The following is a 26,315-nucleotide window of genomic DNA, read 5'->3' as shown; positions in this document are numbered from 1 at the left end:
TTCAGGAGCAAGTCCCAAAAGGAAGAGTTCCCAGTAATGCTAAGTGATCTCTCTAAGCCCTGAAGGAGGATTGGATCTGGGACACATTCTAATATTCAGTGTTTCTTAGAGGGCTACTTTCTTGAAATCCTTATGCATGATGCTGTCAGCTGGCTATCTCTTTCTGAGGTACCAGATGCTCTCCAAACCTAGGTATGTCATTTAGGCTCTGATGTAGGGGTATGCTTTGAGGCCAGAACCTCGTGCCCCTATTGAAATTTCTATGCCTTCCAGGTACGGATGCAAGCCTCAGACACCTTCTAGACCACTATGTTGTGCCTAGACCACTATTTTCCCTTCCCCTTTCACCTTATATTTGAGTTTCTACGGGAAGAAAACCTAGATGAAGGCCATGGAGGACATTTCATGGAAGCATATGTGAATCGATATGTGAATAAGCAGGCACAGCGGGTTGGATTTATCTGACTAAATGAATACCTCTATACCTGAGCCAACCACCCCAGATTCCCTTCATAATCAACAGAGTTTGAGTACATGATTCATTTTTTCCTAGAAAAGATGTATCTTTTAGTTTCAGGTGGTTTAGGAGAGGACTCTAGTCATCTTGTGCCTGTGTCAGTGTGTCCCCGGTTGGTAAGGAGCCCATGAGTTATGCCAAACATTATGCTCTTCTGAGTCAATTCAAATAACTCCTGCTGTTCCAGAAAAGAGGATTTTATTTGTTGTTGTGGAAAGAGGACTTGTAAGAGGGAAAAAGAAGAATTCACATGACTAATAGAGTTAGATACATTTGAAGGGTGAGAGGTATACATTTTCTAGTAAAGGAGCTCTCTCCTCACCAGGATTTCCTGTGCCAGAGGGAAGAAGGTTTCAAATAGCTTTTGCATTTTAAAATGAAAGAGCAGAGCATGGGAGCTGTCTTATAATCTCTTGCTGAGATCAAAGGAGAAATGAGGCAAAGGCATATGCACTTCTCTCTGGTGCTACACCACCTATTTAGGAGAACTAATGGAGCCTCCATTAGTGGAGTGTGGAAGAGTCAGAGATTAGCCTCTTTGTCTCTGTTAACCATAAAGAGTCCAAAGGGATTAATATTATTACCAGCGAATTTCAGCTGGAAGTAGGAAGGAAAATTGTCTCTATCTTTTCATATTCATTTCCAGAAATAACTCTGAACCATGGCTCTCAGCCTCCCACCCACTCCTATTTTTTCTTATTCTTGTTTCTCAGTAAAAGCAGAATTGGAAATAACTCATGCCCCTCTCTGAGTAGCTTTGATGTTGTGGAATTCTTGACCAGTTTGCATTAGAATTGTGAAGAACTAACAAGTGATAAGTTTATGAGACAGATCCTTAACTCATATGAATCAATGTTTTTCCACTGACCTTAGCTGGTCTTAACTCTGCATATGTCCATTGGCTTCAGTAAAGCCACACAGATTCACCCCAGCGGAGGATCTGACCTGTGAAATTATGGAGTCTTATCCAAAGCAAACTGAACTTTTATCATGAATTGGTCTTCAAGGGAAAATAATTGCTAATTCAATGACTCCCACTGTTTTTACTGCAGCTGCTAGACATTCTGTGCTGCAGAAAATCTTTACTTTTAACTGGTGAATCAAGAGTTTCCACAGCAGCTTCAATACACAGAAGATCAGAGGTGCAGAAGTGTATACACAGGCCTCCAAATGTTATGTTATAGAAGGCAAGTCCTGGGGTCAGTCTGTGAAGCAGAAGTGGCACACTCAGGAGGAATCTTTCCAGCTAGATGTGATGCTTTAGTTTTCTAGCCCAGTAAATTGGGGGGGGAGGAACTAAAATCCTGGTTTAGTTAGAACTTTTTGTCACATACAGAATTGTCATATTCAGGGTTAATTTTTTGTTGAAACAGCCCGAAAGAGCTCACTGGGATCTTTTTTCAGCATATCAAAGCAGTAACCTTGGATATGTATTGATGTTCCAGCACCATCCAGACAAATTAGTCTTCAGAATTACAGAATTTGGAGCTGAAGAAAGTAAGCACCCTGCTCAGGAGGTTACAGCTCTGCTGTTCCTCTTGGCAGCCACTGAAGGGAGATGAGCAGAAAAGAAATGCGATAAAAAGTAAATGGCACTTTCCTGCTAAGCTAATCAGTTCTGTTTGAGGATAGAGGGCTGTGCCAACTGCAAATCAATGCACTAAATCACTGTCGTTCTTGTGTGAGTCCTGTCACAGTGGCAGCTGCTAACAAGGGAATAAAGAAAACTGTTATTGGATATTTAGTAGACTTTTTAAGTGCTTGTGTAAAATAACTTATTTAATTTAATGCAAAGTTATAAATGTAATTGGACTTTATGGACATTACAGCAGGGGAGAGAAGAATAAGCTTCCTCTTCTTTCTGCACAAAGAGCTATTTTATGTTCCCAGACCATCTTTATCAAGCATTCTCAGCAGTGTGAAAGAGCAACTTTCATATGGGATTTTGCCAATTCACTAGATTATTGAGGGGTAAACACTGACATATTAATATATTTGATATTTTACACAGCTTTTAACAAATACAAGTAACAGGACTGATACATTCTTACTTTAGGATGAAGTTAATATTCTCTAATGCCACACACTATATTGACTGTGTCTTCATTGACTATAACCACAGCCTACAGTGACTGCTTCAGAAGTAGATACATACAATGACTATGTGTAGATATAGTTAGCTATCCCAGCAGAGAAAACAAGAACTCCCCACAATACCCACAATCAATTTACACAGTGATATGATACTGTATTCTCTTTTGTTTTCTGTTCTCTTCCAAATAATTCCCAAGATTTTCATAACCCTTGTGACTACTCCAGAGCTTCAAGGTGAGATTTTGACTGGCCTACCTACAATGAGTTCAAGATCTGCTTCAAAATAGCTTGCAGCCCTTTGGCATTTAGGTATAGACAGGATATTTTCTCCGTATGGATTTCTCAGCAAGAATTTATCAGTAATGACAGTGTAGGCAGAACTGGGGGATCTTTCTTTTCCCAGTTCCAGTGACTGGGAACACTCCTTTTCAATGACTAGTCTCTGGTACCTTTTTGAGTGATGTTATTAAGTTGTTTGTAAGCGGCTGCAGTTTTCCTAGAAAGCTCCATTTCTGCAGCATTCTCAGAATTATTCTAGCCTAAAATACAAGAATCTCACACCCCTGCACTCCAGGTTGAAATCACTGTTGCACATACAGAGTAGCCCAACTTTGTCATCATGTAAATCATCAATTGTAGCTGTGCAGTGAAACGTTTCATATAAAATACCCATGGGCAAGCAGTAGACTGCCTTCTCTTTAATTACATCAATCCTCAATCACCCCAAAGCAATGCCATCCTTGGAAGTGCTAACTCTGACAGGTAGTACTTCTGGGAATGCCATAAAAATGCCAACAAAGCAGCAATGACAGAGAAAATAAGCTGCCTCATCTCTGGAGAATTATTGGACTGTACTAACATTCAAGGGTACAATGTCAGCACAATGCAGAGAGAGTTAGATGCATGGTCCCCATTATTATTGTTGATGGGAGTCAGGTGTCAAGTTTCCTTTGCATCACTCTGAAAACTTAGCCTTCTTTGGCTAAGCTTTACCAACTTTTCTTTGGTTGCCACTTAATCGAAGGGCAGATTTGAAGCCATATGTGCAGTGATTGAATAAAGACAGAAAAGATAAACTACTAACAAAATATCAATGATCAACCTGAAACTTTCAGTGTGCAGGCTGTATCAGAAACCTTAATAAATGTTAAAGGTTTGTGCCTTAACTTGAGAAACACCTGTAATATCTACAAGGCTCCACCTAACTCAGTTGAATTAGCAGACCTGGCTTCTGGTCAGTATTATCTTGTCAAAGAAAATCCTGTAAAGTTCAGCTCTCTTATATCAGAGGGAGTTAATTGTTTGCTCTCAGTAAATGCACATATCACAGTAAAATCATTCCTCAAATATAACAGTAATGCCTTTAACATTCTTCGCACAGATTGATCTGCAGAAGACTGCCTCATGTTATAAAGGATAGATCAGGGCAGGATTCACTATAAATATGTGTTATTGCAGAAGTACAAGAGAGAACGGTCATTCATGTGTGGCTGGTTTACAGTCAGTGAACAGAGAGCAGATTAAACAAAGAGTCTTTAACCACTAATTGCTGATTGAACCTTTCTGATGCAATGCATTCATTCAAGCAGTTATTCAGCTCTGGAGGAAGGAGGTTACAGTTCAAAGAGGTGTCCTGAAAAGTTCACTAGCAGCGCCTGCCCTTGCATGGGGCCGTTTCATATTGGTGTTTTCGTCAGTTAGGGAAGGGAGATGAGCAGCTATGCCCATATTTGACCTCAAAGGTATTGTCACAGGTTGGATAGTTTAGAAGAACTGGAAGAACAATTTGTGTCCAGGTGAGGCACAGCATAGTGTCTGTGTTAGGTGATCCACACATTAAGCAGTAACAATTGTCATCTTGCAAAGGATTACAGAAATACTTAGCTATTTATCTACACTGCACTTATATGAAAATTTTCGTATAGTTTTCCCGTGTACAATAACTCCTTATGCTTGTGATTCTTTGAGTGCCCTCATTGTGAACTCTGTGAACATCAAGGACTCCTGATCCCTCCTTCATAATGTGCAAAACAGTCGGTTGCCCCAATCTATGTGAAAAGCAAAGACTGAAGTAGTATCATGGAAAACTGACAACAGCAAAGCCTTCTTGCTGAGGCTGCATTGCTCAGGGAAGCAGAGCATTTCCCTAAGCACCATATGATCCAGAGGCAGGCTATGAGGACACCCACTATAACACAGATCAGGATTTCCTGGCAAGGTAGATGTTCAAGATAGGGCAGGAATTATCTCACCTAACCTTGCACATCTACAGGTCGGTCTTTTAGTCCAAATCAGTAATCCACATTCCCAATATAACCGTTAGACACCTTCTGAGAGGGATTCAGCAGGCATTTATCTGTACCTGTTCATGCCGATGCCTCCTCTCTGAACTTGCATATTTAGGGTTTGGAGAACTGAAGTTTGGCATTAACAGTCCAGCCCCACCTAGCACTTTAGATATCCAAGTGAACTGTTGGTGTCAAAAGGTGGTAAAACCTCTCAAAATCAGGTAGCGCATCACTGAGCTTTGCTGCCCTGCCCCATGCCCTGCTGTCCTGCAGCCCTGAGACACACTCTGTAGCAACGTCTGCACAGGCAGCAGCTTCCGCTGCCCACGTCTCAGCACTGCTGAGCACATCTACATACAGAGCAGCATCACTTTGCTTAGTGGTTTCAGGTGTCCTTTTAAACACTTTTACTAACTTTGGTGTTCTTATTTCAGCATAGATCACTCCTATTTTTCACATGGTCGGTTTAGAGATTTAAACTAGTGACAGGTAAACCTCTCTTAAGCCAAACTGAGCGTGTTCAAATACTTTTCTGTTGCAGTTTAGCTACTTACTTAAGTAGTGCAGACTTGTATATAGATACAGCTTAATGGGTAAGAAATTCTGAAATTAACCTGTTCACCTTAATACTGGCCCAGCTAGTTTCCCATGTAGCTAAAGAAGCCATTCAGTTTGCCTTAAATGTGTAGACATAGGCTCTTCAGTAATACTGTTTGATATGCAGCTGGCATACAATCAAATAGTAATAGCTAGTGTTAATTACTCAGCTTTGTTATATCCTTAATAAATTCACTAGCCCTTTTTATGCTGTGCATTGCAAGACTCCAGCACACAGAGCTGATCATTAATGGCTTTTCCATAATCATTCTGTCTTGTTGCTTCTCCTGTTTTCTAAAATAACATCAAAAAAAAAGACTAAAAGTCTGCCACAATCTATGGAATGCAAAATAAAAATATTTCCAAAATGAATGTTCAGATAATATAAGAAGCTTGCAACAACATGATTTTTAAACTGCCATCTCTAAGCCACAGCCAGATCACTTAGAAAATACATAATACAGTACACTCCACAGGCAGACGGAGGTGCACATAAACTGATAATAACTCAAGAGTTATTATCACACTCTCTATGTGTCCTCTAGCAAGACATCAGGAGAGAAAAACACTCTTGAAACAAAATTAAATAGTTTTAGATCTAATTTTACTAGGCTGAACTAGATTTCAGATTGATTTCTGTGTAATCTAATAGAGAGAAACACACATACACATTGCCTTTCTTATATAAAATCCATCAACCACCTTGTGTTTTTACTTACTTTGCTCTTTACTAGAAGTAATAAGAAACTAATATTTTACAATGCAATGCGTTTCATTCTGTAAATGGTCTTTCATTTTAAAGGAGCTTGCAGTGGGCTGTTATGGAGTGCGAAGTATAGCCACCGAGATTTGTCTGCTCAGATGCCTATTTATATTCATATCGTGCAACTGCCACTAAAACCCACCATCTTCAGTCTCTGAAAGGAGGAGAGCTGCAGGACAGGCTGCTGTGAAAAGGAATAACATCCCAAATGCTGCATACATTGGCTAAAGCCAATGATGTGACAGTCATTTCAACTAAACGTATCCCAAAAGATATGTCCTGTACCTTGAATCGCATTGTAGGGATCCTTACCAGTCACACTCATGGCTCTGCTAATGGCCTTTTTTGTTTCCTAATCAATAAAGTGGAAGTTATTTTTTTGCCAGAGTAGGTGAGCGGGGCCATGTGTGTGGCAGCCCCGGTGCCAGCTGTCTGGGGACATGAGAGCAGGAGGGGTGTTCTGCCCCAGAGCCCCTATGATCCCACAGCCCAGGAACATGCACAGAGCTGCAACGCTTCTTTGCAATGTCTGTACCAGTAAGCGAAACAGGCCAGGGACCATTCCCAATAACTTCCCAATGCTGCCATTTCCCTTTGCCTTCTCAGCTCACCTTGTTTCGCTCAGGGCAGCTGTGATGAACACTTTAATCCATGGGCTTGCAAGAAACTGCTGTAGCACCTGCAAACAGGCCAGTCTCTCCCAGAGAGACTTACTCTACTAGAGTAAGAGTAAGAAAACAAAAAGCAAACCGAAGAAGAACTGGCATGTCTTAGGTGCCCTTGCAGATATATGTAGGCTTTAATTTATCCTGTACAATGTAAGGCACCAAACTGGAACTCCTAAATCAGGAATACAGCCATGCCCAGTTTGCAGTCTGGTCCATACAGAAACATGAGCCTTTCTGAAGGCTTTAGGGCAGCCACGTTTCTCACTTAAACATTGCAATGAGAGAGGACAAACTGAGACCGCAGTCCCAGCCACACTGGTACCCCTAGTAGTCCTTCACAGGCACCATAGCAAAAACTTGCCAAACTGGGTAGAAAAGAGCATCACAAAGAGACTTCACCTACCCGTGAAACAAAAGGCACGTGGGCGATGCCACAGGGAGCACCGCGCACTCAGTACTGACTTGGTGGCTGGGTCTCAAATTCAGCTGTAAAGGCTGATTCTGACACCAAGCTAGCAAACCCCTACGCGGGAACTGCTTGCTTAAACTAAATGATGCAGCATGATGGCTGTACAAACCGTAATTTAAAAGGCCGTGAGCCTCTCTCAGTAAGTGCTGCGCTTTAAACACATTGCTATTTTCTCTGCAAATTTGCCATATTTTGCTTTTGTATAAAGAATCCCCTCTTCCTGTCAATCACTATCAAGCCAAGCCTGAATTGACTAAGACTTCAGAATGGAGGTAGAGAGTCATCTCCTGATGTGCAGGATGTCTTCCCTCCTTGTATTCCCCCTTTTCAAAATAAGGCTAACATGACTGTAAAAATGTAACTATTTGAATAGCTGCAAAAGCTGCTTTAAAGGAGTAAATCCAAGTTTTTCAAGAGGTTTTGTAGCTGAGTTCATATTACTGCATCAGAGTTGACCCATCCACAATAATCCCCATGCAAACCAAACGAATTATTTATCACTGGTTTATAATGACCACATTGTGTTTTTAAAAGAATACTGTTAAGAAACATTGGACAAGTAAAGTAGCTTATATTAATCAATTAGAATATGAGAATGAAAATAATTCAGTAAAACATTGCTAACATTGATCTGGCAAACTACTGGTAGCCATCTGTCTAATCCTTGTTTTGTTCAGAAGTTGCATTTTAAAACACAATTATTAATAGTGCTCATTAGCTGCCTGGCAAAAGAGCATGCCACAAGCTTCTGCTCAGAGATTAGCCCCCAAATACTATTTACTTTTCTAAGTTTGAGCTAGAACTTTCTACATGATCTCAAGGCCAGGACAAAGTCTTGTTATTAGGGATCACAGGGCCAGGAAAGACCTTAAGGGATCACCCCAGGCCAGGTACCATGCTCAACACATGCCAATCCTTTTCCTAAAGCAGTGACAGCTCCTCAAGCTCCCTGCTAGATGATCCATTCGAATGCTGCACTATCCTTGCTGTACAAAAGAGTTTTTTAATGTCTAAAGTGATTTTTCCTTCGTGCAATTTAAGTCCATTACTTCTAGTTGTGTTAATGGACATGGAATACAGTTTATTCCTTTCTTCCGTGCAGCAGCTTTTTTGTGTATTTGAAGACTGTTGTTGTGACCCCACTCAATCTTCTCTTCTTAAAGCTAAATAGTTTGTTCTAGGTGTATAAGGCCTGATTTGTAAAAGTGTTGAACTCCTGCAATTCCCATTGCTTTTATTCTGGTGATTGAGAATGAAAGAACCTCAGTATGTTTGATGATCAAGCTGTATTGTTTGATGCCCTTTAAATATCTTTAGGTATGAAGGGCATGAATGCAGTTTATAGCTGTATATATGTATTCTTCTCTCCAGAAAAAAGCATATTTACAGGACCTATGACCAGTCTTCTAACAGCATCCACAGAGTGAGGGCTGTTCACAACAGCCTAATGGAAACTTGCCTGCCTAATATGTTGAGTTTTGCCAAATCTTTTGAACTAAATCATTTTCTGTTTTTCAAGCAAAGTATATCTTGGTTGATAGTTTTTGATTTGTTTATATGATTTATATGGCTATGGTCAAAATGGTATCTTTTAATTTTTCTTAACTAATTGTTGCTGTTGGAATATATATTTAAGATGCATGAATTAAAATGTGTTTCCATCCCAAAATTGAAGAAAGTGAAGTTTCTTCCTCTAATGAGTTTCTCATTAAGAGGAATGGTGATTTTTGTGCTTAAGGTACTGGACTAGAGTTCCATATAGTGCCACTTGGAAGGATGTTTTTATAGCGATGATACAAAAGATGATAAGATTGTCCTGAGCTAGCATACGAGGGTGGCCAGAGACACATCTCACTACTACCTACTCTTTGTCTCTCAATTCCCATTGTAAATACAGGCTTTTTTGTGTCCATGTAGGCCCTCAGGAAATAGTTCCTTCATGTCAGCTCAGGGTTTTGGTACAATTGTAATGCATTCAATAATAGCTCCTTGTATTGGTTCTCGTAAATGTAGGGTTATATAGTCCGCTTTTTGGAGAAAAGAGTTTCTAAAATGTCTTGTTTCCTCCCTTAGGCCCTCTTTCCTAACCTAGAAAAATTATTACCTCAAACAAATGCAGAGAACATTCACAATTATAAAGTAAATATAGCAGCTTTAATTTTGGGCTTCTTGTTGTTGCTTCTTTTTGAAAAAAAAATTTGTAGGTAGAGAAGAAAGGGGAAAAATAGAAGACTTTAAAGGTATTTCTCTGAGGAACTATATATTTTTTTCACATCCAGCCATGTTCTTTATTCTTACTCATAAGATTTTTTCAAACTGCCAAAGACTAATTGTGATGGACATTAAAATATATGAAGATTGTAAAGTGAACATACAATTCTCCTAATATTATTTAGGAAAAGCAAACAAAAATAACACCAAATTTTACCACTGATAATAAGGCTAAAGCAGCATAAATATGGTAACAGACAATAAGCTCCAAAAGATGAAGGTGTGCAATCATACCTTTAGATATTTATATCTATCCAGATTATTTCCCTGTAAAGACCTACATTTAATTATCCTGTCATCTATCTTCCTCTCCTCCATCGGTTCAATAATTCATCTGTGCTATGCTCATACTACAGTTTTCTTCTTACATCACTCACTCAAAAACCTGCCCTCCTCCTCTTTCCAGATGTACAGTAAATCTTCCATTGCTCAACCAATGGATTGATATATTAAATTATAGTCTTTATCATCTGCACTGATTGAAGGATATTCTGTTATTAGAGCCTGTCTGTGTTTGTGTGACATGAGCCCATCCATTTCTGCTCTAACTGTGCAGTAAATTTTACAAGCAGTTTTCTGCCACACAAAGCAAAGGCACAAGCAAGGTCTTTGGAGACCAGTGGGAAACAGTAACAACAAAATCTTAAGACGGCTAAAGGGTTCCTTAGACAAAAAGCAAAGCAATTTGATAGGGCTAAAAGTCACATTACGAATCTGACCTACAGCATACATAAAATGGATGAAAGATAAATCACAAAATATTCCTTTATCTAATGATAATGCAGTGTAAAACTATATGACTTCACTTTTTGGTTGATGGTGGGGTAATTACTAGTATCCTCAACAAGAAAGCACATGTCTTCATTTCTTGGTTAATGGAAAAAATCTCTACAAGTTCTGAGAAGATTTTCTCAGCGAGGAAGCTTGAAGCTTGCCAATGATGTTCAGCGTCTTGAGGGTGAGCCCTGTGAGTCTGACAGCCATCAGTCTTCAGGCACAGAAAGAGTATAATTTGATGCACCATATCTCGATATCCAAGCAAAACAGCTATTGCTGGTGTTAAATCTGAGGAGTGCCCTCATCCTAAATCTATTTGAAGCTTTCCCCTTACCAAAGGCAGCCTTTGGATTGAGTCCCAAAAGCCTGCACGCTTTTCACTTTAACTTAAGAGACTGGTCTAGAAAGTCTGAGTGATGGCCTTTATCATGATCCCATCCAACAGTCTCACATACGCTGAGATAATGTCTTACAGAGATATCACATTTCTCAGAGAGCAACACCTTAGCAAAAGGCATCAGAATACTCATTTAGAAAAATCTTCCAGCTAAAGCATTCATAAATAGCTTCATTTTTTTGGTTCATGACATCACTACAATCCCTTAATGAAACTGCAATTCAAGGAGGCTAATTTGTGCTCTAATTATACATTAGTCTGGGCTGAAAGGTTTCTGGATGGAAAAAGTTTTCCTTCAGGCGATCTTTTATTCCTCTTGTTGTATTTACTTAACAAAGAACAGTCAGTTTTTACTCAGCTTTCTTTATAGAGTTGAGTTCGCCAAGGGCAAACATCTGGAATCTTTTTTCTTAGTGGATTCTGATAACGCCCTTTAACAAGAGAAAAGATTGTTTGCAAACCTAGGAAGAGCAAGGTTGAAAAGATAACAGATGTATTGCCAAAACAGAATGAGCTTTATGAGCTCTTCAGCCAGAATGCCTTCCAGGACAGTGGCTATGAGAAATCAGATGGGACATTATTAGACAGGTGGTTTGAGGAAATTTAGAGAAATGCAAATGCAGGAAATATTTTCTCATCATTAAAAAAGGTCCCCTCTGCTAATTGTTTTTCCTGTGTTACTTGAAAGAAGACACTCATTATTTGTTGTTAATGCATTTGATATAGGTTGAAAGCCCAACATTGTTCACAGTATGCTAGGATTCAGAGCCATTCCACCTAACTGAAGCTTTCTAAGAAGAGAGGTGCTTTAAGGAAAGAAACTAAGCCTTTCAGAGATATGAGTCACCTTTTAAGGTGCCTATGACACCCAATGTCTTGAGGGTGAGTCACCTTTTAAGGTGACTATGACACCCAATGTCTTGAGGGTGAGCCCTGAGTGTCTGAAAGCCATCAGTCTTCAGGCACAGAAGGAGTACAATTTGATGCACCATATCTCAGGCTCTTATGTAACATATAAGGCTGTTTCATCTGCAACCCAAAACAGACACTGTTAATGTAGGTACCTCAGTAAGGTACCCATAGTTTGTCAGGAGGAATTCAGCCTAGAAAATGCAATGAATGAATGAATGAATGATGAGTAACAAGCTAAATAAAATGTACATCTTCAATATGGCCGTGGCTCTTGTACTTGTGTTAATAGCAGCTTTTCCCCATAGATAAGTTCTGGACCAATTTTTGAGCAAATATAAATCAGTAACAGTTCTCATTTTGTTGAATCCATCCTGGCATCTAATGCAGAGACTGATCCTGGCACTGGAAGCAAATTTCTGTGCCATCTATTATCTCCAGGATAAACAGAAGCTGCAGATAGAATGAATTGCACTTAATATGAAAATAACATCTTGTGTCACAACATAAGGGTTTCCAAAAGAGTAAATCAATGATTTCTAGAAGAATTAGAAGCTGTTGCACTCTCTTGTGCCATTAACCCCTGTCCTTTGTCTAAGACTTTTGGTACAGCCTCTGTCAGGGAGAGGAAACGAGCAGGTGAACCGGTGGTCTCATCTGGTGCAGCATCCTCGTGTTCCTCCTCTCACAACTGACTGCCCACAGACCTCACCCTTCTCCCTCCCTTTCTAGCTGAATACTTGCCCTCGTTCAAGCCTCCCTCAGCTTTTCTGTATAGAGTATTTCACAGTAAAGGGGAATTAAGATACTGTCTAGTACCACTAGACTTCGACAAGAGGCAGACACTGAGATGAGATAAACCAGGCCTGCTAGAAGAACATGACCAAAAAATATTGCTAAAGCCCTGCTATGCATTCACCTGATCGCAGGTGGAGCGCGAGCTGGAAAATCCACCTTCCCACGGCACTGCCTGGGCTTCACAGCAGGTCCTTGCTGGAGGAGGCCAGAGCCTGGACACCACCTCTGTGAAGCAGTGTTAAGGGGGCCCTGCCTAGGCTGGGGGAAGTCAGCACGGCAGAAACCGGGAGCAATGTGTATTTGGGTGTTCACAGGTTTGAGCTGTAATCAATGCATTGCAGTTCCACGAATTTTGGAATTGTAGAATCAGGAAAAACACAGAAAAGAAACAGACGCCAAAATGTTTTCACCTGAGGAAAAGTATGGAATAGATCTGAATGCACTGACAAAATGCTAATTTTATGTGTTTCTTTTCTTCTGTTTTTTTTTTTCTAGAAAAAGTAAGCATACTGTCAACCTTTATAGCGCCCTTCAAGTACTTGAGTCCTGGTGCAACCAATATGGAGGATGAAGACAATTTAAGTAAGTAGCCTCTTTTCTTTATAGACAGACAAACAATAAAGTTACCTAAAAGCACTGATGTGTAGTAGTAGTTTAGATACTAAGTGCATTTGCCAACATTGAGCATAGTCCTTCAGTAAAATGTAGAATTATCTGATGCTGAGTGCAGCCTTATTCTTTTAAGTCTAGTGAAGGAGGGGTTAATCTCAGTTCAGCTTCCCACTTTTCCCTGCTCAGGCACTGATCCCGCACAGGCACTGGCAAGAGGAACTATAAATTGTATGCCAAATATAAAGGCAAAAAAAATTTACCAAAGGGGAGTGTTTAGCACTCAGGGTCACAGGACTGCAGATCCTTTTCTTTCCCACTTACGTTGCCTTATTTGGCTTGCTTTCTTCTCTCACAGCCCCTGAAAGACAGGACCTTTCTGTTTCCTTTGTCTTCTCCCCCCAGTTTATACTCTCTCAATTACAAAGCAACTTTAGCCAAAGACTGCAGGATCAGGCCCTCTTTTTTGAAAAACTGTTTTCTTCTTTACTCCTGCTTGACATGACCTGGAGCAAAAAATAGAAAGAAACCAAATCCAATTGAAAAGAGATGATTAACCAGGCTTAAATGAACTAGCTGTAACTCAAAAATTAGCCACGGGATTCTCTGGGGCACTTGCGCCAGAATACATGCACCAACACGTTCTGTGCCCATGACTGCATAGCTACAGGAAAGCACTGCTGAATTTGAAAGAGAAGTGAAGTCTTTAAAATACCAATAAATCCAGGAGAAACACGTGCAGTTTGGACTGAATAACCCTTACTAAGCCCTTCCATTAATTACCTAGAAGCAATTATTGTATGTTATCCAGCCCTGCTTATTGTAACATATCTTGAGTCATTAAAAAAGGGAGGAAGGCATTCTGAACCAAATGAACATCTCTTTGAGTTTTAGTATCGCCTACCAGATGGGTTTCTTTTCCAGCCAGAAACACAATGACGTGTTGCCCTATTAGAATCAGTAGGTGGGAGGAATGGGTTTTTCTCCCTGTTGTTGCTAATCTGCCTTTGATCAAACATGATGTGGCACTAAGGGGAATAGCTGTTGAAGGAGCACAGCCCTCTATTTTGTACTGCCAAATATCATACAGACATCACACTGTACCTGAGGCATGAGGACTGTTTTTTACATATCTTAGCAAAGGCAAAAAAGTCCTGAAAATCCTTCAGAATTGGTCCCAAGGAGGCTACATTTTCAGGAAGAGATATGAGAAGTACACACAAAAAAACATATTATGCACATGATGAGACTGGTGCAGGCACCTCCTGCGTAATGTTTCCCAAATGTGCTACTCAGTTATTTTTAGGTAATGTAGGAAGTTTGTACAAGTCAAACACTGTAGCACCATTTTCTTGCTGCTGCAGTAATGCCAAGACTGCTTCGTGCCTGTGCTGGCTTTAAAATAGCTCATATGGACAGAGTAACCTATACTTTCTGAAAGAAAAACAGAAAATTGTGTTTAGGGATATCCTGCCTAGTCCTCTCCTGGTTCAAACATACTCCTAGTGGTAATGACATCAATCTGTATATTGGCATATGCAACGAATTTTTTAAAGAAAATGTTGCCTATTAGAATCTAAAAAAAAGTGAATTAAGTTCAAATCAGACATATTTCAGTGTTTATTTCTGTTCAGTTCTGGTATAGTGACATAGTTCCCACTGACTTCCATAGCAGGTAAGTACCACTGTAGTAATTAAGTATTTTAAATAACTTCAGGGATTTGATCTGAATAAGCTGTGTCTTGTACTGTGTTAACATTTTAGGTAATGGCTAGAAGAAGAGCGGCAAGGTAGCATGGTGCTTTGGTTATCCCTGTAGGTTCCCACTAACTGAAAGTCCTTATATGAGCCCTGTGAGATTGCTCCGTCCTGAACCATGCTACGTGAGTGCAGAGAGTCCCACTAACTGAAACAGATTTAAATCCTATGTTTCATGTTTCTTTAGGCCTTCTGTACAAAGGGATCCATGCCAGTTAAACTACAAGTGCATTTTCAACTGATGCTTTTTAGCATATAGATATCATTACTGTGATTTATGGTCCATAAAATAATGCTAAAAGCCACTAGCCTCCTTTGAAATGCCGCCTTTGGCAGACTAATAATCAGCCTTCAAGGAAGATCTTACCCTAAACATGAGAAAAAGGAACTACCTTGTTTTATCATTCCCAAAACCAGTTGTACCTAGGAATATAAGAGCTGTCATATTGGATTAGAAATAAGGTGTTTAGCTCTGCATACTGCCTTCAACAGCTGCTTTCAACATTAAGAGAAGGGACATTTAAACAGTGATCCTGCCTTTGGTATATCTTTCTAGCACCCAGCAAGAAATACACTTAGCTTGAGTCTGCACTTGAATCATCTTGTTCCCTAGACACTGATAGATCTGTCTAGTCTGCTCTGGAGCCCACTGATACTTCTGATCTCAACAGCATCTGGGAACCGGGAGCTCCGTGATTAACCGTATTGTCCAGAAATGCATCCCTTGGTTGTTTCAAGCCTGCTGTCTCCAGAGGTTGGGTTGTACAAAATAGCGAATAATCCTTCCCCGTTCACTGTCTGCTTGCCCTTCACGATGCCAGGCACCTTGGCCTACACCCTAATCTTAAATCGACCCGTCAGCACTATGCCACAACATCAAGGTCAGGCATCTCCGGGCGCAGACACTCACAAATTTGGCGCGCACCTCTAGCAGCAGCGTATGCTCCCGTGGGTCTGGCTGTGCTGTGCTATGTGTGCGTAGATCTGGAGCCGCTGTGCAGGCACAGAGACCTGGACTGATGCTGACTGCCCTCAGTCGCCTCATCCTGGCACCTGAGTTGCTATGTCAGCCAGACAAGGACAGGCAACTCCGGGAGCGCCACAGCCCTACTGGAGGTATACGACGCTCCCCGCGACAGCAGAGGGAGCTGATGGTGACCGTGTCCCTAATACAGGTATCTCAGAAACAGCAAAAATCATGGGGGTTGAATCCCAACCTAACATTCAGTGCATTGAAGCATGTCCGATTTTGAGTATGTTGGTCAAAATCCTCCTAACAGAGCATGAAGCCCCAGAGCTTCTGATTGCTTAATGCGAGATACAGCAGGGACCCTGCTTTTAAGAGTATAGTGAATACCATCTTCCATACTATCTTCTTCACAGCACCAAACCATCTTGCACTGGCAACCAGAACCCCTGCTTTTGTTTTGAAAACCATATCCATTGGTATCATTTGGATTTTCTCCACGCTAAAGCTAAGCTATCAGGTCCTGATCCAGGAAGGCAAGTACTTAAATCCATTTCTAGTTAGAGCTGAACACAGGTTTTGCTCCATGTACTTATTTGCTAAATCAGACTGAGAGCATCAGAGTTGGAGTATCATCTAAGTCAGGTCATTAAGTCACTTGAATAATTTCTCTAATTTATAAGAGCTGCACTATGGGTACATGGATTTCACAGTTATTGCAGAAAGTAAAGTGGGCAAAGCAGAGAATTTTCAGTTTGGATCAGCTAAAGGCAACATCAGTCACCTTTCACAAATTTTCAGTCTTTAATTTAAGCAAAAAGCCATGTGTTTTCATTGCATTCCAAATGTTTCCCCTCACCGTGTGCTGTTACAGACTGAGGAGTTCTAACAATATCATTTTAAACAGCCTAAACTCTGTGAGTTAGCAGAGAGAATTTCATCTGCAACAAAGCTATTATGACAGGTTTTCCTTAAGTAGACTTACCGCATTTACTTTTTTCATGAAAATTTAAAAATATATATTTGTGTGTTTGCATGTAAGAGAGGAAAGTGTGATTTCTATTGTTAGCTACACTTTATTATTTTAAAGTCAAGAATATGGACTTAAAATCCCTAGCAGAAGAGTTCCCAAACCTTTGTTATGGATTCAGTAATCGTATACAGACGTTTTGCCTGCCAGAGACGCCTGCCCTACACTGCTATTAATGCAGTAGCTGACCTTGAACAACGGTACCGTCGTTCTGACTCCCAAGTTCGTACCTATTGCTTCTGAGTGACAATTTTTCACTTTCAAATATGACAGGAATTATGGGGGTCAGTCCTTTTAACCTTTACAGTCAATGTGACACAGATGGGCAGCAAAAACATACTGTACACAAGCGGGTCAAAAGGGGGTTAGGTATTAATGCAGGAAAATAAAATTTCAGTTCAAACTGTATTATTCAAAATGCATTGCTGAGAATTCTGTTTTTACTAGCATTTCTAAAGACTGTAACTTCCTGTCATAAAATCTACCTAATTTATTATACAACAGAGGCTGTAAATTATTTTTTCAATATCATAATTTTTCAAAAGCATAATGTTACTTGTGTTTCAGTATTAAAGATGCCAGCCAGAATGAAGATGCCACCTACTTCGCCTTTCCCATCTTCCCTGGAAGTTGGTTTAGCAGCAGAATAACCTTCAACAGGAAAAATATTATCTCTTCAAATGTAGCATGGAGTATCGGATGGCTAGTTCTTCAGAGCCCTTATGACCCAGAGACATAGGCAGTGTCATTATTAGTGATGCATTATAGTTCTGAAAAGCTCTTGATGGTGCAGACTCTCTAGGTTAACTCTACTGTGCATAATGACCAAAGGAGAAAAACATAAAAGAGGAGACAGAAGACTGAGGAAAAATACGTAAATAAATGTATTTCACTAACTGCTTTCTTCTCTCCTATTCAATTCCTGAAGTAAATATAAGATTGCAGTGTCTCCCCTTGCTTGTAAAACTGCAAAAATCAGTGAAGAAAGTTACTCAAAGAGATATTAAAGCGAAGAATCAATTTTTTTTTACACAGTAAAGTAGAAGTTATTGCCAAAAAGTTGTAGCATTTTTCTTTCTCTTTTTTAACCCCCTCCTGTTACAATTTTATTATTTTCCAACCTTTCATCATAGAAAAACTATATTTGATTATAACTTTTTTTTTTTCCAAATGTAGAGGATATGTTTTGGGAAATCAAGACCAAGACATTATGAGAGATAACAGGACTGAAAATGATCCACAGTTTTGCATTTTCCCTGTGTGTATCCTCTGACTTACCCCTTTCCTTTTAGTGCTCTTCATTTCTAAAATTGCTTGTGATTTTCTATTATGGCTGCTTACAGTATTTATCTTATGTAGTTTGGTGTCATTTGCCTGCTTTGTCTGATTTTCACAATAGAAGTACATGTGCCACCATTAGAGAGGTAATCTTGTGTCTGCTGTACAGAGGTCTCATAAAAGACACATTTCAAAGATCTTCTATTTCAAAGGTACATGGAAGTATAAAGTAATTTCACATTGTCCTGCTATTGTCAGATATCACACAAGTCCATCAGGCTCACAGACTTTCTGAGGCACTCGCCGAATTCAGGCGGCCTCTAATTTACATGACATAGGTGACTTTGGGCCTGCTGCTGCTCTTGTTGAGATCTGTGAAGAACTGAGTTATTAATCAGTGTTCCAGAATCGGGTCCTCTTGGAATCTGGTTGGATGTGAGGACATTTGCGTGGATTTCCATCAGTGTAACTATGCCAAAACATACCATAAATATACACATGACCTTCAGGAAAACCAAGCTTTTTCCCAGGTATCATTTGTGTCTGGCCCTTGAAAGTTTAACACCGACATCACTGCATTTTTTTTAGTTACAACAGTGTGAATTCCTTTCTCCCAAAAACCTAGACTAGACAGTTCCTTAGACAGAATTTCAAGACAAACAAGAAAAGTATATTTTTATGTTGCCATGGTTTTAGTTAATCACTATGTTAGTGACAGTGATTAAGATAAGATGCTAAGGTTACACATTCTTGTTCACAAATTCATAGTACTCTGATTATGAAAGGAAAAATAGCTGGAAAAAAACAATGTAAATTATAAATACAAATAACCCCCTCAGTTTTCCTATTCAGTGGTGCATAATCAATACAAGTTCTTTTCAAACCTGAGTATAGTGTGAAGCAAGAGTTATCTTTCATGTCATGCTTCCTGACTTCAATATCATTATGTACCGTAATTGGGTCTGTAAAAACCTATTAGGTAAGATGAGAGAGGAGGTGTGAAATACAGAACCAAACCTGCTTCCCTCAAAAAAGCATATCTGAGTCAAAAAAAAATCCCCTTTAAACAAACAAAAAAAGTCCTTGCAAACAAAGAGTTGTATTGTAAGTGGGATTGAAACATGAGATAGAATCACAGAGGAAAATATCTGGCCCAAGTCATTGCAAAGCAAAGTTAAAGCTGGCATCTCCTTCCCCCTCGGTTCAGAGCTTCCATAAATAGAGTTGTGAACTCAACAAGAAAAGACCATGTTTTCCTTGTGTATTATTTAATTTGACCTTTTAAATGTCTTATTTCCAGTGAGCCTGTTTTAAAGATTTCACATTTTGTATGACTGAATGCCATATAGTGAAACTTTTCTTTTTCTATTATGTATTTCTTTTTCTTTCCTTCCTGACCTGTCTTCATTCTCCCCCCTTAGCTTTAGAAAGTAAAAATTAAGTAGTCACTAAGACCTAAATTTGTCAGTCCACCTTCTTCATCAGCAAAGCATTTCAGCACATATATGGAGTTAAGCAAGTAACTGGTGAAATACGGACACAGGCTGCAGGCTTATTGACTTATGCCAAAGTGTTTTTAGGAAAGCTTCAGTCCTGCAAAGGGCATGCCACGCATGCAAGTGTCACGGTTTTTAATGAGATCCAAGCACTGAACTGCTTCCTGTAGAAGAGCTGGCCTGAATGAAGTCCTATTGCTCTGATGGCAAGAAGTCTTTTGACATTTAATAGAGGCACAGCCTGCCCATTTTTCATTGGGATGTAAGGGAGGTGTTTAGCATGGTTGGTTCTACGTAATTCTCTGCAGCTTCAGGCTTCTGTCAGCCCCAGCCTAACTCTGGGCTGTGGCACAGTCACTCTGCTCCAGCAGAAGCTTCTGCAGTCTTGGCAGGCAGCTAACCACTTCAACCCCTGCAGCAGGATTGTGTGTCAGGGTGGAGAGGAAGAGAGTTGTAGTGGCCAAAACCCTGTAGATTGTGGAAGGACCTTCACTGTCTTCTAAGGAGTGCAGGGACCTTCTCTGGGCTTGGGACTCACGCCGTTACCACAGGTGTCACGCTCTTTTCTGACAATAACAAAACATGGGAAAAGCTCCATGAGAAATGCTAGTTGGAATATATGCCATCAGCCAGGCAGTATTTTGGTCTGAAAGGGATCAGGTGCATAGCCCCAGGAAAGGGTTGCTTCACAGGTTGATTAAACTCATGTTTACTTCCCCAACTTTGTCTCTGCCCCAAGCAAGGCACAGAAGGAGCAGAGGATGTGTCAGAGAAATACATTTAGACAAACCCATCCAAAATGATAGAAATGCTGTAAGATGCTTATTGAGAGAGCAGCGTGTTTTCCTTCTCATTCAGAACATCAGTGAGATGAATCTCCATTCTCAGCCATACATGCTCTGCAGCAAAGAATACTGCCTTGCAGCACAGGTGTAGCACAAGTGTAGTTGAGAGCAACATGAGATTCATTGGCTTGCCGACCCCAGAGTGCTCCCTCTGTAGCTCCAGGCTGTCATTTCATTCCCTTCGCCCAACACAACAGTGTTTCATGGCAGTCACACTCTCCCATTGCTTTTCCCTGACACAGATCATCCTTTACATCAGTAATTACTCCCGCCATGATGCTCTGGCTCTCTTAGTCTGCTTTAGATTTATCTAGAATTTCTGCAGTATTAGTTATTGCTGATGAAGGAGCTAAGAGTATCTGAAATTGAACTTGACAGAAAAATTCTCACATATTAAACTGGAATCTGAATCCAGAACAAATTATAGTTTCAAATGTGAGGAAGGTCTATGTGATCATTTCTTAGGCTGGATTCGTGTTATTAGCAACACAAGAGCCTATGTTGTGAGTAGAGCTGGTCAATTTATTCATTGAAAATAAATTATTCAATGCACTTGCCCATTTTTCTATTTATGATTCATTTGTGGATCATTTTTGATTTCTAATAATGTGTGCATGAGCATTTGCCCACATGGATTTTGGAACGAATCTCAGACTAAGGGATCTTTGCAAACTATTCATTTTCTACTAGTAATTATTCACCGTGAATGCAGTAGTTCATTTCAGTCACATGACATCATATATGCTTCCTCTTTGAATGATGTAATCTCTTTAGAACAGGCAGTTAATGACTAATACAAGTAGTACTTTGGGGAAAAATAATCATTCAGGACGTGTTGACAGTCTGTACTATAACAAATAAAGGAACCGTTATATAGATGTTTGAAGAAAACTGTTATATCTTCCCCCTCAAAGAAGGCCAAGCAAACATGTCATTTTCCTTCATAAAATTTCTATCATTAGCTCTTTTTTAAATTTTTTGGCTATTCTGCCAACCCTCGACATGACGTCAGCTACTGTGATGACAACTGTGAGTTCTTTTTCTTCTTTACTGACAGGTACCAGCAGTGCAGAAGTAAAGGAAAATCGAAACATTGGCAACCTGGAGGATCATCCAATATCCTCTAGTGAGAGGGCAAGAGGAGGAACATCTAGCAGTAAGAGAAAAAGACCCTTAGAGGAAGGCAACAATGGCCATTTCTGCAAACTCCAACTCATCTGGAAGAAAGTCTCATGGTCAGTGACACCAAAGAATGCTCTGGTTCAGCTACATGAACTTAAACCAGGTTTACAATACAAAATGGTTTCCCAGACAGGTCCAGTGCACGCTCCAGTCTTTGCTGTCGCTGTAGAAGTAAATGGACTTACGTTTGAAGGTACAGGACCCACAAAAAAGAAAGCCAAAATGCGTGCAGCAGAGCTAGCTTTGAAGTCTTTCGTTCAGTTCCCAAACGCATGCCAAGCTCACTTTGCCATGGGGAACTGTATTAATCCATCCACGGACTTTACCTCTGATCAGGCAGACTTTCCAGATACTCTGTTCAAGGAGTTTGAACCATCTACACACAGCAAGGACTTTTCAGTCTATAACCCAGTTAATAATGAATTGCTTTCCACTGCTTATCGACATGGGAGGTTACTCTGCCATACATTGGACTTAATGGGCCACAGTAAGCAAAACAAGCACAAGATGGCATCCAAAGCGGAGAGCGAGAAGAACCCAGTGGTGCTGCTAAATGAGCTGCGATCGGGACTGCGGTACGTCTGCCTGTCGGAGACCGTGGAGAAGCAGCACATCAAGAGCTTTGTGATGGCAGTGCGAGTGGACGGGAGAACATTTGAAGGCTCAGGACGTAGCAAGAAGCTGGCAAAAGGCCAAGCAGCGCAAGCTGCTCTGCAGGCCCTCTTTAACATTCGGCTGCCCAGCCACATTCCCAGCAGGAGTAAATGTAACCATTTGCCACAGGTGAGAGCTCTCAGGTAGCCACCACCGAGTTGGAGGAATTTTGTAGATTAATGTGATCTGGGTCGTTATAGCTGTTATTGTTCTGTGAGAGGCCTCCTCTGAAATTATAGTAAGTACCGTGCTGCAATTAAGCTCTTTTCTCATAAAAACAGCCACATGCTGCAGCAAAGGCTTAAAAATTGTATCTTAAAATCACTGGGTACAATTTTCAGGCCTTTCCATTAGGGACATAGATGAGAAGGCAGAATGCAGGGGAAATCTCAACATTTCAGTTTCCTTGAGAGAATGATAACATTGACACAGGTGGAAAAAGCAGGTTGTTTTGTAGTGTTGCCTCTTTCTTGATAGAAAGAAATCCATAAACAAGAGGCAATAGGATGCCCCATATTCTCCTTTTAGAGTTAATGTTTGCTGAGGACAGTGCCATTCAAAGGAGTTAGTAATGACAAGAAATGTGCTTTTGTCAGAGCAACTCTCCTGGCAATTCGACTGCAAGAAAAGTTAAAGGATTTTTACTACAGGTCTATTTTTTTTTTTCAAAAATATCTCTAGCAGTACTAGAAATGGTTAAAGCTCTGAAGTCTTCCTGGAACAAATGTAGAGATTACTGATGTATTCATATAGAAAATATAGATCTGAGGTACATATTTAGTGAATCAAAATTTCATAGTTGGTTGTATGCCAAAGGCTATCTAGCATTGCATGCTCAGACTTGTGTCAATTTTCTAGGTTCAAAGGAAGTCAGGATTTGCAGACACTGAGAAGCGTTACATAGGTTCAATTAATTTCTTGGTTTGCTTGCACTGTCCTAAAAGGTTTGATCCACCAGCACTAGGAGGTGATCCACCACTACAAAGCTCCCTTTACGAAGGAAGTTGTTAATGTCCAGGATTTAATGCAAAGCACTAGGAGCCCTAAGAGTCATTTTACTGCTGGCTTGCTGTGAGACCCTAGGCAAGTCATTTAAATCCAATATCCCTGTCTAAAAAATGGGCATATTTTATGAAAGAACGCTTTAAGATCCTTAAGTAGTGTGTAAGTGCAAATTATTAGTAGCAATTCTCATTAACATTAGTAAAAATGTTCATTAGCAAGAGGGAGTTTGATCAGGAAATAAATCCTTTATGAGGTATGACTGCCTGCAGTTTCCAGGAATTATATTTGGTGAACCAGAAGTTCCCTTCTTATGTTTCCAAAAAGGAAATGTAAGAAATGTAAGAAATTCTAAAATACATGATAATCCTCCCTCTCTTTCCCTTTAATTCACATTAGTAAACTCTTATGTACCAATGGGAGAACAATCTAATTAAAAAAAAAAAAAAAAAAAAAAAAGGCCTTCACAGTGCTTTGCACATGTTTTAGAAGTCTCAGCTAATCTGGTAGTTTCCTCCTCACAGTATCCCTCTGAATGGTGAATGAGATTTAAATTAGAGATTTATGCAGTTTCCCCTATGCAGTTTCCTGTGCTAATCAATTTTGTAAAAGGTAAAGTTTGTTTTGAAGAACATGCCTATCCTGCCCCATGAAAACCTAGCAACCGGATATAAAGAAGAATCCCTCCTACCATCTTATTTATTGCATTGTGGTTCCCAGTGAACTTTGCTAGGTGGATCAGCAGTTAAATACCATGAACTAAGAAACCTACCATCACGGGATGATGGTTTGTTGTGTTCTGAGATGGCACCACAAGTATCATTACTTCAGTTCACAGTCTGTCTGTGCTTGGTTTCTAAATCATCTTCCACCTGAATATTACATCTTACCTGAGTCCCAAATTGCTCACAAGGCAACACACATATTCTTCAGGGTGTATTTTCTTTTTTATATCCTCTTTTCTGGTGACTGATGCCCATCTTATCTTCATCTTCTGACTGTTCTGGAAGTATAAATGTCAGCAAAAAGATGTCATTGAACTTTCTCTGTCAGTATTTTTTGAGTGTTTGTGTATTTCCTAACTAAAAGATTAGTCAGACACTTTTAATGCTAGAATTTAACATGTTAATTGAGAGATAAACTCTAAGACTGATTTCTGCTTACTTCTCTACTTTCACCAATAAATATAGGAGCCGTGACACAAAATCCGTGTTCATGTTACTCACTTCAGTCATAATCTAAATTCCACTGAAACTAACAGACAGATTTCCACAGACAACAGCTGGGCTATAGCTTAAGCATTGAAACCAGAAACATCTTTACTTGTTCTTATTATATTTTACAATATCTCATCAAGTGACTTTCTTTGCTGAGTACTTCAGCTCATCTGGCTGTTTTTTCAACTTTTGGTGGTAACTGTATTGTTGAGAGTGCTGTTCTCATTGAACTGTGGTCAGAATAAGCTGCCTCAAAAGTTGTTTCAGCTCTTCCTTGTCTCCCTGAACCTCTATGAGTCAAGTTTTCAAGGATACACTTCAAACCACATTTTCAAAGCTATGCCTACTCCTGTTTCAGTAGGCCTCCAATAGAAATATCTTGTTTGGTATCCAAGTCTGTTTAAGTGCAGGAGAGTACCCCAAAACTCAAATGGCTTAGAGATAGATTTTGAAATTTCTCCACAGAATAAGAAGTAACTATTGTCTTATCCAGCCGCCCACTCTTTTCTGTACTTCATCTTACTTGTCAGGGTATCAGATAGTTAACTCAATAATAGGGAAAAGCAAACCGGATCCAGTATAATAACAGTTTCACATATATTTTCAATATTTTATAGGATTCATGAGTACGTTTTATCTCTGTGGTTGTCCCTTACACATAGTATTCCACCTTTGCATGTCTGCACATTCCTGCTGCCCTTGCTCTTATCAGTGGCTTCAGCAGGCAGGTGTTTGGCCTAACTGCAAATAGGAAAGACCAGAAATCTCTTAACAGTGGTAGTCCAGTTCTACTGAACTTACGAATTTCCCTGTGTCTGAGGAAGTGTCAAAAGAGTTCAAATGTCCTTGTGAACTGGACCTCTAGACCTCTGACATTTGTGCCTTGCTCATCAAAATGCCCAGCAGGTACATGCCACTCCTCAGCCTGGCCCTAGGGCATACCTTAGCCTAACAGGCACTTGTGCTGACCAAAGAGTTTCGCTCTAAAAATGTCAAAAGAACCGCAATATGCTCCAGCCTGTCCTGATAGGTAGTGCATATGCAGGAGGCTTCCTGAATCTCCAGGAAATGGAGAGCATAGATATAAAATCCCCCACCTTGATCCCTTCTGTTTCACGCAAAACAAGAAAATGCAAGAACAGCAAAGCAAGAATAGCTGAATTCCCTGGGGCTGTTGCAGTCCAGCTTGCTTCTTCAGCTGCCTCTCCTGCTCCTCACCTGCCAAGGCTGAAATTCCATTGTGAAACAGTTATAGTGTTGTACATCGTTGATGCTTTCTTAAAAGAAAAATCACTGTGCCTCTGATTTCTACTCTGTGATTGTTCCATAGTATTCTGGGGCTGACTGCAAAAATATACCCCCCAAATTAACAAAAACATATCACACTTTGTAATAGGAACATTTTTTAATCCCATAACTTAAAAACAATATGTAATTCAGATTATGGCTTCTTTACAGATCTCAGCAGTGCTTTGATCCACTTCTGTGCTCCTTAAATAGGTACAACAATGGCTTGGAGAACTGAGCCCTTTTGTGAATAGGAGGTAGCCAAGATAGTCCAAGATAGCTGAAATGGTCACAGGATTTGCCCATCAATCTACCAGCTACTACCATTCTTCAAACTAGGACTACTATCCATGCTATGCCACTGAATTGCAAGAAATAATTGCTACTGATAGTCTGAGAGTGAGCATAACATGTTGATCATAGTATCCAAGAAAGGAGGTGG

General features: G+C 40.0%; 1 protein-coding gene across 1 annotated transcript in view; it reads left to right on the top strand.

The window, feature by feature from the left end:
- Positions 1 to 26,315, top strand: part of ADARB2 (adenosine deaminase RNA specific B2 (inactive)) — a 318,783-nt gene that overhangs the window by 195,319 nt on the left and 97,149 nt on the right. The window contains exons 2-3 of the mRNA XM_062567674.1: positions 13,044 to 13,130; positions 21,589 to 22,496. Coding sequence (XP_062423658.1) covers positions 13,044 to 13,130; positions 21,589 to 22,496 — 995 coding nt within the window. The remainder of the gene's footprint in view (positions 1 to 13,043; positions 13,131 to 21,588; positions 22,497 to 26,315) is intronic.

Source organism: Rhea pennata, chromosome 2 (genome assembly GCF_028389875.1).
Source record: "Rhea pennata isolate bPtePen1 chromosome 2, bPtePen1.pri, whole genome shotgun sequence".
Lineage (NCBI taxonomy): Eukaryota > Metazoa > Chordata > Aves > Rheiformes > Rheidae > Rhea > Rhea pennata.
Note: the sequence above shows the minus strand (reverse complement) of the source record. Positions and strands in the feature narration are given on the sequence as shown.